The sequence below is a fragment of the Mesocricetus auratus genome, unplaced genomic scaffold (assembly GCF_017639785.1).
Source record: "Mesocricetus auratus isolate SY011 unplaced genomic scaffold, BCM_Maur_2.0 Super-Scaffold_100691, whole genome shotgun sequence".
Classification (NCBI taxonomy): domain Eukaryota; kingdom Metazoa; phylum Chordata; class Mammalia; order Rodentia; family Cricetidae; genus Mesocricetus; species Mesocricetus auratus.
The window spans coordinates 2899046-2915525 of NW_024429267.1; the positions used below are offsets into that span (position 1 = coordinate 2899046).

The 16480-nt window shown below is 39.3% G+C and overlaps 1 protein-coding gene across 3 annotated transcripts in view; it reads right to left on the reverse strand.

Annotated features, from left to right (window-relative positions):
* Pias1 (protein inhibitor of activated STAT 1) overlaps positions 1 to 16480 on the reverse strand; it is a 114022-nt gene that overhangs the window by 6818 nt on the left and 90724 nt on the right. For 2 of the 3 annotated variants that reach the window (XM_013117423.2, XM_040740341.1), the window contains exons 9-14: positions 10268 to 10428; positions 7693 to 7823; positions 6539 to 6719; positions 5010 to 5069; positions 2452 to 2594; positions 143 to 180 (exon numbers count right to left, since the gene is read on the reverse strand). In XM_013117423.2, coding sequence (XP_012972877.1) covers positions 143 to 180; positions 2452 to 2594; positions 5010 to 5069; positions 6539 to 6719; positions 7693 to 7823; positions 10268 to 10428 — 714 coding nt within the window. The remainder of the gene's footprint in view (positions 1 to 142; positions 181 to 2451; positions 2595 to 5009; positions 5070 to 6538; positions 6720 to 7692; positions 7824 to 10267; positions 10429 to 16480) is intronic. The other variant, XM_005075574.4, reaches the window with a different exon arrangement.

The following is a 16480-nucleotide window of genomic DNA, read 5'->3' on the forward strand; positions in this document are numbered from 1 at the left end:
TATTTAAATTATTACAGCCAGAGCAAGTCTGACCACAGGTACTCCACTTTCCAAGGAAATTTATTCTTTCTTCTGGCTATGTACTATACTTTTAGATATTTTAATATACAATTAAAGAAATACTATTTTCACATTAACTTACCTGATTGTCTCCTGATAAGAAAGGAAAGAAATCTAATCCTGTGGAAAGAATAAAATAACTTAGCTTAGAGGCAAACAACAAACAAATGAATGAACAAACAAAACAGAAAAGCAACCTTTCTAAATATTCCAGCACTTTCACTCTATGCACTCTGGATTCATATTTAAACACAAGGAATGCTGGACATATGGTGAATACCTCTGATCCCAGCATTTACAAGATGCAGGGGGAAGTAGACCTTTATGAGTTAGAGGCTAGCCTGGTCTACACAGAAACTTCCAGGGCAGCTAAGGTGACATCAAATACTTGCTTTTACTGATTCCTCACAAGAACACATTTATTTAGACAGAATCTCATGTGTTGCAGGATGGCCACAACATATATTGACTTTGAACTTCTCTTTTTTTGGCAGTGTGTGTGTTGGTTTTTCAAGAAAGACTTTCTTTGTGTTACAGAGCCCTGGCTGTTCTGGAACTCGACTTGTAGACCAGGCTGGCCTCAAACTCACAGAGATCCACCTGCCTCTTCCTCCCAGGTGCTGGGATTAAAGGTGTGCACCACCATGTGTGGCTTGATTTTGAACCTTTTTTTTTTTAATTCAAAGTGATTTTATTGCTTGTGTACACAAGAGAATTTATGTCACTAGAGCAGAAGCTGTGGATGACTCATACTACCAATTTGGTGGAAGGACCCGCTTACTCTTATAGCAATGAGCCAGTCGGTGAATTCTGCTTGAAATTAACCATGTCTTCACCTGAGTGCTAGGATTACAGGCACACATCACCATGTTCAGTTTATCTGCTTCAAATCAAACCCATTGCTTCATGCATACTCGGAAGCACTCTACACACTGAGCTATGTCCCTAGCCCTTAGATTTCAATCTAATTTACTCTACATGATTGCCTCTTAGGGTCTTTCATTACTTTTGGTTTGATTTTACACATGAAACTTTAAGAGGTCACACAAATTGTAGCAAAGCTTTTTATTCTCCTTCTCAAATGAGTTCATGTCCCATCATCTAGACCAGATTAAAACCCAAGTGTGACTGTATGGCCAGGCATGATGGTGCACACCTTTAATCACAGCATTTAGGAAGCAGGGACAGGTGGATCTGCTACACAAAGAAACCTTGTCTTTAAAAACAAGGGTCTAGTAGCATCACAGAAAAGCTCATCCATGATTCCTGGCTGCAGGCAGACCCTTCCAAACCCATATACTGTTTTACTCTACCCAACACTACATAACAAAGAACAAGAAACGCAAAGGCCTCATGCTGATGTCTAACCTTGAGGTACACAAGCAATGCCATATTTTGGCAACCACTTCTACCCACACCAGAAAAGACTACAATATGAGAACTTACAAAATCTGTCTCCATAGTGATGGATGTGTGCAAACAGCTAAGAAAGCTGTTTAGAAAACTGCCAGGAGTAACCAGCCTCTGGGAAGCTAAGTGACTAGTTCATAAGCCACTAAATTATAAAGATATACCCAGAGTTGAAATTCTTTTTGAGAAACAAATAAATTAGCATTTCAAACGTCTCTTAAAAAGGGTAAGTCTGGGCATGATGGTGCATACCTGCCAACGAACATCTGTGAGTTTGAGGTCAATCAGGACTACAGAGAAAGACCGTCTCAAAAAATAAGGAAAGAAAAAAGCAAATTTAAAAAATTCAAATGTGTCAATTCATCAGTATTACAGGGCTGGTAAGATATCTCAGTGGGTAATGGTGCTTGACACCAAAGCTAATGACCTGAGTTTGATCCTTAAAATCTACATAGTAGGAGGAGAGAATGAATTCCTACAGGCTGTCCTCTGATCTCCACATGTGTGCCATGGCACACAGCACCTCCACAATATGGTACAAGGCAGAGGCAGGAGAATGACAGCAAGTTCAAGGCCAGTTTGGTGAGTTTCAGGCCAATACCAGGGCTACATAGCAAGACCATGTTTCATAATACAACTAACTCAGATACACAAAGTATCTGTTACATGAAGCCATAGTCAAAGAATAAAAACCAGCATTTACCCCCACCAAACTAAAGGTCACAGGGAGGAAGTGTTCCAATAGCCTGTAGAATACTGGAAAGCTCACAACACCCCAAGACCACTGCAACGGATTCCCACAGCAGTGAGTGCTGGCTGCCGACAAAGGTGCCACCAAGACACTGGCCATTTTTTCTGGGATCCAAAGCCCGGTTTTCCCCATCTCAACTTCTTTCCTATATATCCCTCACCCCCAGACTGCAGCCACACAGAGCGAAGGCATTCCTCAGCCTGTGTGACAGCAAAGGACCAGAGACTCACCTTGTAAGTCATAAGGCATGGGTGTCATATGGAAAGGGTGCCTGTAGTCCTGGATGAGGGAAGTGTTGATGTAGCTTGTATCTACAGCAGGAAGGCTGGGGGTGCGGGACACAGGTGATGCTTGATGAGGAAGACTTAAAATACTGTGGAAAGAAATGTTTAGAAAATGTAATGTTCACAGTTTAACAAATGAAACTGTACCCCACAATGAGTCCCAATTTTTATGATTAAAAAAAATAACAACAAAACCAAACAAACAGAAAGCAAAACAAATGGTAAGAAATAACTGGGTATGCAGGAGCATTTGCAGAGGTCGGAAGGAGAATCAGACAGATGCAATGAAATCACTACTCATATTCCACACAGATCTCAGATCGCCATCCTTCACTCTAAGAATGCAGAAGCAAAGCATAGCTGAATCACTACAATAGGACATGAGTGCAATGTACCCACAACAAAGGAAATGATGGCCCTTTCAAAGTAGGTACTGAAGGGGTAGGTAGTGAGAAATCCAGGGATACTCTTTGTGCTCGATAGTTTTATGTCAACTTGACACAAGCTAAAATCATCTGAGAGGAGGTACCCTCAATTAAGAAAATGCCTCCATAAGACTGAGCTATAAGCAAGCCTGTAGGGCAAGGGCATTTTCTTAATTAGCGATTGATAAGAAAGCAAGCTAAGTAAGTCATGAGGAGCAAACCACTAAGCAGCACCCTCCATGACCTCTGCATTAGCTCCTCCCTCCAGGTTCCTGCCCTGTTTGAGTTCCTGTCCTGATTTCCTTCAATGATGAACAGTGATATATAGAAGTGTAAACCAAACAAACCCTTTCCTTCCCAACTTGTTTTTGTCATGGTGTTTCATCACAGCAACACAGACCCTAACTAAGACACCCTGGGCAGTAACTTTGGTTCACCCAATGTCTAGCTTGGCTATTGGTACAGTTTAAATAATGGGGCCTCTGACCCCAATCATAGCAGTGAGACAAGGCAAAGTATCCCAAAATGACACTGCACCTAGCTTACATGGTATCTGGGGATCTAAACTCAAGTCATCATGCTTGTACAGCAAGTACTTTACCCAATGAACCGCATCCTCAGCCCTAGCTTTTGCCTCTAATACTCTGCATGAAGTACTTGTAGGTAGGTGTACATTTTAACAGTACAGATTACTTCAAAAGACACCAATGTTAGATTTCCTGGAACAGAATCCTAATTATGAGTATGCACTACACTTTTCTGAGTGGGATAGTAAGCAAAAGACACTCTCAGGTGCTGCACAGAAGTGTTTATCCAATGGAAATGTAAATCCTTACACCTATAGAGAATGCCATGTTCCTTAGCTGTATGTGTCCTTTGTTTATGATCAGGAGACTGCTGGTCTTTACAAACATTCCTGTCTAGCAAACAGTATGGAACTTCTGGGTGAATGTAACACTGAGCAAGGCGCTGAAGGGCTTATTTCGTGGCTATGGGATGGCTGTCTATCCTTCAATTCTGTGACTGCTCCCAAGTTTATTTCCATATTACAATGCATTAGAGTGAACGATCTGTAGGGCTTAGTGTTCTGGGTAGTGTCTAGTTGCTGTTGTGAATACTCACAGTGCTACCTAATCATTCTTTTAAAGATGCTAGAGACACCCAGGTTTTATCTACATAGCCAAAGAGAAAGGTCTGGCATTTGCAGAGTTGTATCTAGGTATCATGGGTAAAAATCAGGGAAGTAGTTAAAGCAAGTAATGAAATTTTCCAAACATAACAAACAGAGCTATTTTGGGAAGAACTATAAAGTAAACATTCAAAGAAGAAACATTAGATTTCTAAAGATTCCAAAGTTTTCCTGAAGAAAAAAAAAAAAACCATACTCAGATAGGGAAACTACTAGAGTTTACATATGACTATTCTGAAGAGTAGAAAATTGCCATACAATTAACCCCAGAATACTATACACTTGTTTTAGAACGTATCTTTTAATTTTGCAATTATGACACAAAATATGACAATACAGTTTTCTCCTGATATCTGTGGGGACTGCTCTAGGACCCCTGCAGTTATCTAGATCTGAGGTCTTCCCCCACTCCATGTGCCATAGGATTTACACATCACCTAAGCATATCCTTTGGGTCTCTAGGTTCCTCAGAACACTTACTACATTGAAATTGTTATGGCAACTGTTCTTCTGTTTTGTTTTGCTTTTTTTAAAAAATAGGATATCATCTAGTTTAGGCTGGCACCAAACTAGCAGCAGTCCTACCGCCCAAGTCTTATGAGTGATGAGGTTATGAACAGGCGCTACAATCACCAGCTCCAAGGTACAGTATGATGGAGGCTCCTGGGAAACAAAGGCAATACATCTTGAAAAATGGGGCTACTGTGGAGGAAAGCCCAAGTCACTGCAGGTCTTTCCTGCCACTCACACATCTACAGCCAGCTTCAATGATCAGGTGCGCTCAGCTTTCTACTGTAAGCACTCTACCCGAGTTAACTTTATAGCGAGTCGGTTCCAGTGTTTAGCTAGTTTTCTAAACCCTATAAGCAGGCCAAAATGAAGTCTAATACCTTTGTCTTGCCCACTTTCCCGAGAGCTGAGATGGACATGCTCTGTTCCATCCACATAACCTGGAAAGGGAGAGGATATCTGGGTTGTGTAAGGACAGCATGAAGGTCAGCAGAATGGCAAGCAGTCTGAGTTCACAAGAAGAAATGCATTGTCTACACTGAACAAATCCAGTGGGGGAGACTAATGGCTCAACTGCCTGTCATGTGGCACTGGCTCCAGCAAGGCTAAAATTGGATAAAGACTTCAAAAAAATTCAGGAAGGAAAGCCAAACAACAAATGAGGAGAGGCCTCAGGGAAAGAGCAAGGGGACTGGAGGGGGTAAGGGGGTGGTAGGGTCTCATTCTATATAGCAGGCTGATTTGGAACTCAGAGATCCACCTGTCTCTGCCCTCCCAAGTACTGGGATGTTGGGGGGAAGTACTGTGCATTTGTCAATAAAGCACTGCTGGCCAATAGGAATCTAGATAGGTGGGACTAGGAGTCCAGGAGGACTCTGGGAAGAAGAAGCACAGAGAGTCGAGATGTAATGCCATGGGGTAGAAGCCCAGAAAGTTCTCCGGTAAGAGAAATACTTAGATTAACAATTATGGGGTAATTACTTAAGTCAGAGCTAGCCAGTAAGAAACAAGCAAGGCCAACAACTTCATAATTAATATAGCCTCCTGTGTGTTTATTTGGGACTGATGCGGCTCTAGAACCAGGCTGGCGGGAAGGCTTTCTCTCAAGGAAAAAGCTTCTCTTTACAGTGTACACCACCACACCTGGACCAAGAGTAATTCATTTACAATATTAATCAAAAAATTGGTTCAGCTGGGCAGTGGTTGTGCACTCAGGAGGCAGAGGCAGGCAGATCTCTATGAGTTCAAGGCTAGCCTGGCCTACAAAGTGAGTTCCAGGACAGCCTCCCAAGTTACAGAGAAACCCTGTTTCAAAAGCCTCTCCCCCCAAAAAATTGGTTCAATGAGGGCTAGTGAAATTGCTCAGCAAGTAGAGGCACTTGCTATAAGTCTATTCATCTAAGTTTGATCCTGGGACCCACATGGTGGGAAGAGAGAAACAATTCACACACAGACACAAAACAAGTCTTAAAAGGGAGGGGGGGCTGGTTAACTGCAAACAAAACTCTTGGTGATTCTGATATGTATCAGAACTACTACATGCAGCAGAATCGTTTTTTTTTAAAATTGTGTGTGTGCATATTCATCCCTGGAGGCTAGAAGGTGTATCAGAACCCTTGAAGCTGAAGTTACAGGCATTTGTGAGTCAGCATGTGGGTGCTGGGAACTGAACTTAGGTCCTCTGCAAGAGCACCAAGCACTCTTAATCACTGGGCCAGAAGCATCTCTTGACACTATGAATCTTATATCCAAACTCTTGTAATGCAGTACTCTAATTGTTCAAGAATGCTACATCCCTGGGAAAAGTCAGTCTACACTCTGCACTCAAGCATAGTGGTTTATCTGGCAGCCTTTACTTACCAAACAAGCTTTCAAAAGAGTTTTTTGGAAAAGTCCTAGCAGCACTCACCCTTTATTATTTAGTGGTGATGTAGGAGACAGGGAAGGACAGGTCCTCTTGGCAGAGGGCTCTTCCTCCTCTTCATCTGATGAACTGTCTATGGTTAGGTCAATCACCTCAACTTTCTTGTTTTTATTTGAGGACTGGTTGTGTGAAGTCACCTGATGCTCCAATGTGGAGCTCAAGCATCCTGTGTAGGAATGATTAAAGCACAAGACCCGTGTCAAGTCTCCTCTTTTCTCAGTGTCCTTGTAGACAAGCCTATCACTTTAGAGTAGCAACACTATTGTCGCCATAGTTGTAACAGTGGCTCTGTTCTACTAAGTTTAAAATTGCTACTTCTTATTGGTTGTTAATGAATTGTTTTAAAAAAGTTTTGAATTAGAATAATCAAAATGTATCTTATGGTTGGCTGTGGTGACATAAATCTTTAATCCCAGCACTCTGGACGCAGAGTAACTCTGTAAGTTTGAGACCAGCCTGGTCTACAGAGCAAGTTCCAGGACAGGCTCCAAAACAATACAGAGAAACCCCCGTCTCAAAAAACCCAAAAAAAGAAAAGTATCTTTTATATCCATTTTAGAATAAAAGTCTTAGGAGCAGGATTGCATGTTATATATGCTTATCTATATAGCATCCAAAATACCTAGGAAATACTAATATTAAAAAAAAGTTCGTCTCCTTCTAGCAAAACACAAGTCAAATCTATCCACATATACAAAGAAAAAAGCAGCTAGGTGTGGTGGAGCACACCTTTGGTCTCAGCACTCAGGAGACAGAGGCAAGTGGATCTCTGTGAGCTCCAGGCCATCTAGGGTTACACAGTGAGACTCTGTCTAAAAAAACAAACAAACAAACAAAGAAAAGAAAAAAAGAGATGGAAAAAGTAATGATCACTACTCTGTGCCAAAACTATAAAATCCTTTAAAAGGGTAGTGCTTCAACAGTATGATTTTAGAAGTGAATTTAGAATACTTTGAAAGCTAGTACCACAAAAATCTTAAGACTGGCAAAAAAAAAGTTGATTTAAAAGGAATCCTGCTATTTGTGTACATTTCATCAATAACCTAACAATTACTGAGCACAGAGTGTTCAAAAGTCTACATTTGTGAAAGTCCTGGCACATCACAGTGGCAACCACAGATTTGTGAACAGCTACTCACCATCAACTCCATTGTAGGAAGCAGTAACTTCCTGCACTTCCTTTTTCGATCTCATCGGGGCCCATGAGCCGTCCTCCTTAAACTGTATTTCATCACAGTCTGTACAGTACTTCAGGATTTCCATAAACAACCTAGACAAACAATCTGTCCTTAGTACTGCAGTTTACATGAAGAGAAATGAGAAACACGACTCTACTTAGATTTTTCTGTTTTACACAAGTAGTAAATGGGGGGAAAGAAAGTAGAGCAGATAAATTACATTTGTTCTCAAAACCTAATTAAATAGGAAAAGAATAGTTACTCGAATTGTGGAATATTCATATAAAAAGTCATGTAGCTTTGAAAAAAAAGACAATTTAAAAATATTTTTTAGTGTGTGTTATATGGGTAGGTAGGTAGGTACCACGGTGCATTTGTGGAGATCTGAAGACAACTTGTAGGAGTTGGCTCTCTATTTCCACCCTGTGGGTTCTGGGGTCGAGTTCAGATTGTCAGCCTTGGCAGTTAGCACCTTTACTCACTGTGCCATCTCAGTGGCCAAAATTTGTAAATACATAAGATACATCTCAGTTCACACAAAACTGGTTAAGACAAAAAGATATCTCAAAACAAGATTCTCTGTGTGAGTAAAAGCACACACTAGTTATCTCCAGGTGGTGATTTTATAAGTATTCAGTTTATACTATATACTTGTAAATTGCTCATAAGGTCTTATTTGATAAACTGAAGCCATACACATAAAAATGTACAATCAGCTGGGTGGTGGTGGTGCATGCTTTTCCCAGAACTCTGGAGGCAGAGGCAGGCGGATCTCTAGAGAGTTCAAGGCCAGCCTGGTTTACAGAGTTCCAGGACAGCCATGGCTATACAGAGAAACCCTGTCTCAAACAAACAAAAAAAACCTAAAATAAAATAATGTACAACAATTAAGTCCAAAGACAATAATACATTGACACTAAAAGATATTCATAGGGAATGCTTGAAATTCATTGTGATCAAATCATCTGGTTATAATGTTAAAAGAAACTAAGACTAAAAGTTATTATTAAGAGCATATAATCAGAATTTATATAAAAATAAAACCAGAAGTTACATCAAAAATGGCTCTGATTTCCTGTTCTTTAAATTTTTCAGAGAGAGAGAGAGAGAGAGAGAAGAGAGAGAGAGAGAGAGAGAGAGAGAGAGAGAGAGAGAGAGAGAGAGAGAGAGAGAGAGAGTTTATTGTAAGAAGGAAAAGATATACAGATCTGGTAAAATATTACTATTAATTTAAATTTATAAGTTAGTTGTCATTTCATTTCTGAAAAATCAAACAGGAAACACTGCTACGTACTCATATTCTCCCAAGACTGACATCTTTAAAGATCGGGTTGTAAGTCTATGGATAAACACATTCAATTGCTTGTATATATTCCCTTCAGGCTCTTACGCCTTCTCATACACTATAAATAAACTGTCTTGTTTGAGTGTTTTACTGAAGAATACTAGAAATATTAGGAAGGCATTTCCCCTTCTTACAGTTCAGTTCCTTATTTCTTGTTCAGTGGCAAAAAGGCAAACAGAAACCTAAGGGAAGTAACAGACTCATGGCCAGATACCAATAGGTCAAAAACCACAGACAAATAATGGATTTTAAGGAGAACGGCTGATCACTGTGATGCAACGGTGAAGACAGAAAAGAAATATAAGACAAGGATAGAAACACATGCAGCAGAGCAAAGGGAGCCACTATTAGCTGGGTGCCCTTGCCGGGAGCTCTGACAGCAGAGAACAGGTTTTGATAGACAGGACAGAAGCCAGATTTGGTCTCTAGAAATTGGCTACCTTCTACTAAAAAGTCCAACTTTTAAAAGATTTAAGAATATTATTATTTACAAATTGTCTAGTGTGTGTGTGTGTGTTTGCCTGTGGCTGTGTGCACATCACATGGAGTATGGAAAAGGGTATCAAATGCTCTGGTCTGGTCTGGGAACGAAACCTGGGTGACCTATAAAAACAATATAGGCTCTTAACTGCTAAGCCATCCCTTTAGCTCCAAAAGTCCTTATTTATTTATTATTTATTTATGATGAAATATGAACCTCATAATTAATTATGCTTTCTCCAATGCACCCTGTAGGTCTTAGATGTATTCAAAAGCATATATGCACACCCTGTTTAGAACTACTGGTGCTTAAAACGGTAAACAACAGAAGGTGCTGAAGGGAAAGCACGTGTTTTCAAAACAAGTCGAAAACACACAAATAAAATAAAAGTTAAAAATTTTAAAGAGGGGGCACACTGAGATGGCTCAGTGTTGAGCCAACCCAGGTTTGATCCCCAAAACACATGTGGTAGAAGGCAAGAACAACTCTCCAATGTTGTCCTCTAACTTCCATTGCACACTATGTCCCCAATAAATGTCTTAAAACAAACCTGAAAGATGAAGAGTATTTATTTACAGTGTTAACTACTCACTGAATTCGAGTAATGAAAATCAATCCTACTTTGAAAAATTTACCTCTAGGTTTTATCTCAAACACTCAGATAACAGAGGGCCATTTTAAAACACAGGGAGAAATGTAAACATACATACCCATCAATAATAAGGTGTTCATATGGAGCTTTCTTATCACAGACAGGACAAACCCATGTTGGTTTTTTTTCATTCATCTGAATATAAAGAGTTGCATCAAAACACTGAAGGTGGGAACAGGTAAGTGCCCGACATGGAATTGTCAGTCGCATTTTCCCAAGCTTTAAGAGAGGGGAAAGGTCAATATTAGTATCTGTTATTCAAACTTACGATTTCCTACAATACAATGTGCATATATTCTAATCTAAAGCACACTGTGCACAACTCTTGTACCCAAGGCTCAGTGAACATCACGGAAGAGGGGGCAGAAAGACCCTCAAAGTCAGAGAAGTGTCTGCTGACACTGTGCCTCCAAGACATGATAGGGAAGCTTCTCACCCACAACACAGCACAGCATGGCTGGCTGAACAGGACTTGAACAAAGATAATGCCAAAAGAGATGCTAACTTGGTACAGATCCTAGACAAAAACTATATATAGGCAATTAAGTGATGCCAAGAAAAGGAGAAACAGTCTTCCCAGGGATAAACCTCCTAATTGGTTATCAGATACCAAATGACCAGCCCTGAAATTACAGACATACAACGTCCATCATATGGACTGAGCAGGTTGTATTTATATATTTAGGAATATGTATGCATATAAATACATATATATGTAATAATAACACTTAAAGAAAAAGAGTTCATGAATTTGAAAGGGAGCAAGGGTTGGGTACCCAGAAGGAATTAGAAAAAGGAAAGGGAAATGGGAAAATGATATACTTATATTTTAATTTCAATAAATTTAAAATTTTAATATAAAAAACATGCTGTGGCTGTGTTGTGTTTCAATACCATGGAAGAACAAAAACCATATTTATCTGAGAAACCTGCCTGCAGGTTAAACGCTACTTTGAATATCAAAACAGTGACTATTTAGTCTACCTCAAGGGCATTTACTACCATCTACAGGCTGCAAGTGAGTTTCTTGTTGGAAAGGCCTGAACCCTTTTGAAAGTGCTCTCATATTCCCTGTGTGTGTGGGGGGGTGGGGGGGTGGGTAGGAATTGAATCTAGGGCCTCATGCATGCCAAGGTGTATTTCCAGCCTTCTCACTTTCTTAAATCGGTCTTTGATTTGAGAAAAGTTAAGAAGCATCTAACTAAACATTTAGAAAAAGAAGAGTCTTATTAGCTATGGCCAGTCACGGAGACCAGTATGGACTCTAGCTTCATCTCTGATAGCTGTCTTGTTCACAGGATGAAACCAGAATCACCCATTTCCTCCACAGTATGAGGTATAATGGCTGGGTGCAGCTTAGAATAGAAGGCACATGTAGTGCACTCTGTATCTCTTTCCTTACTGGGCATCATCACACAGCCAACAACCAAACCTGGGTCTCAAGCACCATCAGATAATTCAGGGACATTTTTCTTGCCTCACAAATGCTGAGCTGACACAGGATGACTGGATTATAGGAATAAAGGCATGTGAAAGGAAAGTCTTTGAGAGCTAACTCTTTCAAAGTGTAAATCTATGGTCTGTCACTTGGATTTTGAAATCATCCTTTCTGTCTTATTCACTGTCTCCATGAAGCATTGGAGAAATCTAACTGCTCTGCAGCTGGGAGCGTAGTGTGCTTGCATTGAGTTATCATAGGACTTTCAACCTACAGTTTCTTCACTTGATATTAAGCAACCAATAGGAATCTGCATTTCACAGTTAAGGTCTAATTTAAGATAGAAAAACTGAATTTGGGGCTGAGATTCAGTCAGCAGAACATTTGCCTAACATGCAGGAAGTCCTGAGTTCCTGTATAGTGTGTGACTCACAGATGTGCGCCTAGAATCTGTTCAAGACCATCCCTGGACAGAACAGTGAGTCAGTTCCAAAAAACAAATGCCCCTCCCACTAAAAGTATATCAAAATAAAAAGGTAAACATTTAATTTGGCACCATTAACTAGATTCTAACTTGGAAAATCTTGCTGGACTTTGCTAAGGCAAATAGGCAATGGATTTTCTGTTGCCAGAACTAGTTTGTTCTTTGGCCTTTTTTTCATGTGTTTATGGAACTCAAATCATAAAAACTGAATACAAGTTCAATAAAGAGTGTCATGAAACTGTTTAGTTGGCCCTTTGTGCACATAGGCAAGAAAACAATCCCAAGACTTCGTAGTATACTTCACTGACAAGATGACTTACAGTCTCAAAGCAAACTGATAGGTAAACAGTATAAGACAGTAATAAACAGAATAAGAAAGCAGAAGTTCATGTTCAAATGTATGGCCTTTATTAGCTATACTACAAATGCTACCTCAAAGAATTATAAAATAACTCTTCTGTGAAAAATCCTCCTATCTCTGGTTTTTAAAATCAATCACTAAAGTTTAAGTGTCTATCAGACACACATAAATCGATTATCTCTAACTTAGTATTGGAAAGGGTTAGTGCTGAGCAGTTTAGTCTTTTGACTACAAAGTTCTCTTCCCTTTGTGTGGGACAAGTGGATATTTGCATCATCCACTGACAAATGTTTTCTAGTGAGGCTGACATTACTCAATGGTGCTACAGTGACTGATACAAGAAAAAAAAAACTCCTAAGTTTTTCATACTAATAAACACTCATAAAATAAATTTCCAGTTTACTTTCTCTTCTATAAACTCTAAATTATCTGCATTTGGGCTTGCAGGTCTATGGTACAGCTCACATCTGACTTCAACACTTCCATCTCTGTTCTTAATAAATTAGAACTGACAATCCTCAAAGAGCAAAGGCATTTTAATTATTTTTGTTGCCTTTAGCTAAATGGCACACAAATAACAGAAACTCATTTATTCTGAGCTCTGCATATTACAAAAGGGAAATAGAAATGCACAGTAAGACAGCATATTTACATATATCCAAGAGCAAATCTCCTTTTTATGATTCCATAAATTTGATATATAGATGAGTTATCACAATTGTATTTTATTTTTGAGCAAAAACATACCTAAAATATACGGTCTTGATGTTCTGGAATAACTGTAGGAAGTTATCCCTTTAGCCAGACAGGAACTCATGACGTATTGTAATTATATATTATATATAGTAGGGTTTTTATAATCTGAATTTTGAAAGCAGATGCTAATTTACAATGAATTTCTAAAACTGTTGGAACTAATGAGAGAGAGCACAGGGGGACTTGGAACAAAAATTAGACGCCAGCTCACTAAATCAAGAAGTGTAAGAAGCAAAATGTGATCAACATTTTCTAGTAACATGGGAAAGCACCTGAACCATAGGATGCAAAACTCACTCCATAAATAAAACTGCTGCCATATACCCTAGGCTGCGTCTTTATATGAACACATTTCATGTGACTGTTCAACATTATAAATACTACATATTGGTCAGCTGTAAACACTTTTAAGATGGAAATGCAAAGAAACAAGATTCCTCTATGATTTAAGTGGACAGTGAAGCTTCTGTGTTTTTCTGAATTGATCAAATCCTCTCAATTGGGGTTTTACAATAAAACAGAGCAGCAAGAAACCATGAAAAGGGAAGTAGGTTAAGACAGGATTTGGAAAAAAAGAAAATTTATTTATTTCACTCATTCATTCATTTATTTATTTCCGAGATAGGGTTTCTCTGTATTGCTTTGGAGGCTGTCCTGAAACTAGCTCTGCAGATCAGGCTGGCACCAACCTCACAGAGATCCACCTGCCTCTGCCTCCCGAGTGCTGGGATTAAAGGTGTGCACCACTAAACGTCCAACTTATTTTGTTTATTTTTAAGTTTTTCTCCCTCTCACCTTTCTACCTTTCCTGGTCTTGAGTCAATTTTATGCTTCCTAAAAAAACTGACTGTCCTTTTATTTTCCAGTTACTTCCCCATTATTTATTTATAAACAGCAACAACAAACCTAGGTTCCTATATAACCTATGTTTAGGCTGTTATAACATTTATCTAGTTATTAAAGAACTTTTAATAATAACAACTTAGCTGGGCGGTAATGGCACATGTCTTTAATCCCAGCACTCAGGAGGCAGAGGCAGGCAGATCTCTGTGAGTTTGAGACCAGCCTGGTCTACAAGAGCTAGTTCCAGGACAGCCTCCAAAGCCAGAGAAACCCTGTCTCGAAAAAAAAAAAAAACCCAAACAAAAACAACAACAACAAAAAACCCAACAACAACAACAACAACAACAACAAAAAAAAAAAACAAAAATACCCTGACAATCCTATTCTTAAGGAAGATGAGCTATAAAGACAACTCAGAAGGGAAGTCCTCCACAGAGCAGGTGACAGAGCCACGGCCACAGGACTGCAGTTTCCTGCATTATGTTTCTTCTATGAAACATGAAGGCCATGAAGGTGTGTAAGGAGTAGGGACTCCAGCTTTAGGAAACATGTAAAGGACAGAACTAAAAACTAAACATACACCAATGACTTCATAATCCAGACAAGGCTTAGTAAGCAATACAAGGCTAAGATGTAGGATAAGTACCATTTCATTTTCTAAGATCCTTTTGCTTCTTCAAGAAAACAAGGACTACCATCACTTATATTAGTGGGATCTTAATGCTTTCAATATGATATCACCTTTCTGGATAACCTAGGCAAATCATGAAACATTGTGTCCTCTCATTCTTCATATATTTAAATAGTTAACTTGATTAATTATAGAACAAGAGGTAATCAAAATGTCAGCAATTTATTATTAATTTTCACCATCTTTTATATGAAGGCAATATTCAATTGCTATCCCTAATGCTGGTGGGTCCAGCAACAAATTAGGTATGAAATGAACTTCAACAACACATTTTTTTCTTCTGCTTATAGACTTAATAATTTGGTCAAATCTTATGGCTTTATATTTGTTTCATTCAAATGACTGTTTCTTCAACTTCCCATTCTGGCTCACAAGTGTTCTTAAGTTAATTCTAAAGGCATAAGGAATTCAGTCAGGCACAAAAGGACTTTCTTCCTTCTTCTCTTTCTTTTTTTTTTTTAAAATTGAGACATGGTGTAGCTCAGCTGGCCTTGAACTCATGGTAATTTATCTGATTTAGCATCCCACCTCACCCCAAATTCTGTGATTATAGGCATGGGTCACCAGACCTGGTGCTCTCGTGTGTGTGTGTGTGTGTGTGTGCGCGTGTGCGTGTGTGTGTGTGTGTGTGTGTGTGTGTGTGTGTGTGTGTCCCAATGTTACAGTGGAACTTCGGGTGACTGTCCAGGCAGTAAGATGTCTCTATCAATCCTAGTGTTTATATATTATCCTTCTGTGGTCTTTGATGGAGTTGAAGACAGATAGTTATAATTATAGTTTTCCTTAGTTATGATAAAAGATAAGCTACATATAGGACTTTGGACTCACAAGGATGGGATGGATGATATTTTCTTTAAATCTTGCTAAAATATTGTAACTATGTTCTTACTTGATAACTGTTCTGTTATGTATAATTTGACGGTGTTAAAGTTAAGACCTTTCTTTTTGTTTAAACAGAAAAGAGGAGATGTTGGGGGAAGTCCTGTGCATTTGTCAATAAAGTACTGTTGAGCCTATAGGGAACCAAGATAGGAGGGACTAGGAGTCCAGGAGAACTCTGGGAAGGAGAAACACAAGAGAGTCGAGATGTAACGCCATTGGGGTAGGAAGCCCGGAAACCTCTCCGGTAAGAGACATACTTAGATTAACAATTATGGGGTAATTACTTAAGTCAGAGCTAGCCAGTAAGAAACAAGCAAGGCCAAGAGCGTCATAATTAATATAGCCTCCTGTGTGTTTATTTGGGACTGATGCGGATCTAGAACCAGGCGGGCGGAACAGTTTCTCACAAGGAAAAGCTTCTCTTAACATGTGTGTGTGTTTTAAGATTTATGTATTTATTATGTATATAGTGTTCTGCCTGAACATCAAGAAAAGGCATCAGTTCTCACAATAGATGGTGTGAGCCATGCTGGGAATTAACTCGGGACCTCTGGAAGAATGGGCAGTGCTCTTAACCTCTGAGCCATCTCTCCAGCACTGTTCATGGGTTTTGTCATTTTTTAAAAAAAATTTTTGAAGACAAAGTCATCTTGGAGTCTGATATGGAGACCAGCCTGGCCTTGAACTCACATAGATTCTCCCAACTTCTGGGATTAAAGGTATGTGCCATACCCAGCTGGCAGAGTTTTTGATTGGCAGTTTCTTATAGTCACTGTCAACAAAATGACTATCTGTGGGTAACTGTGCTCAATTCTT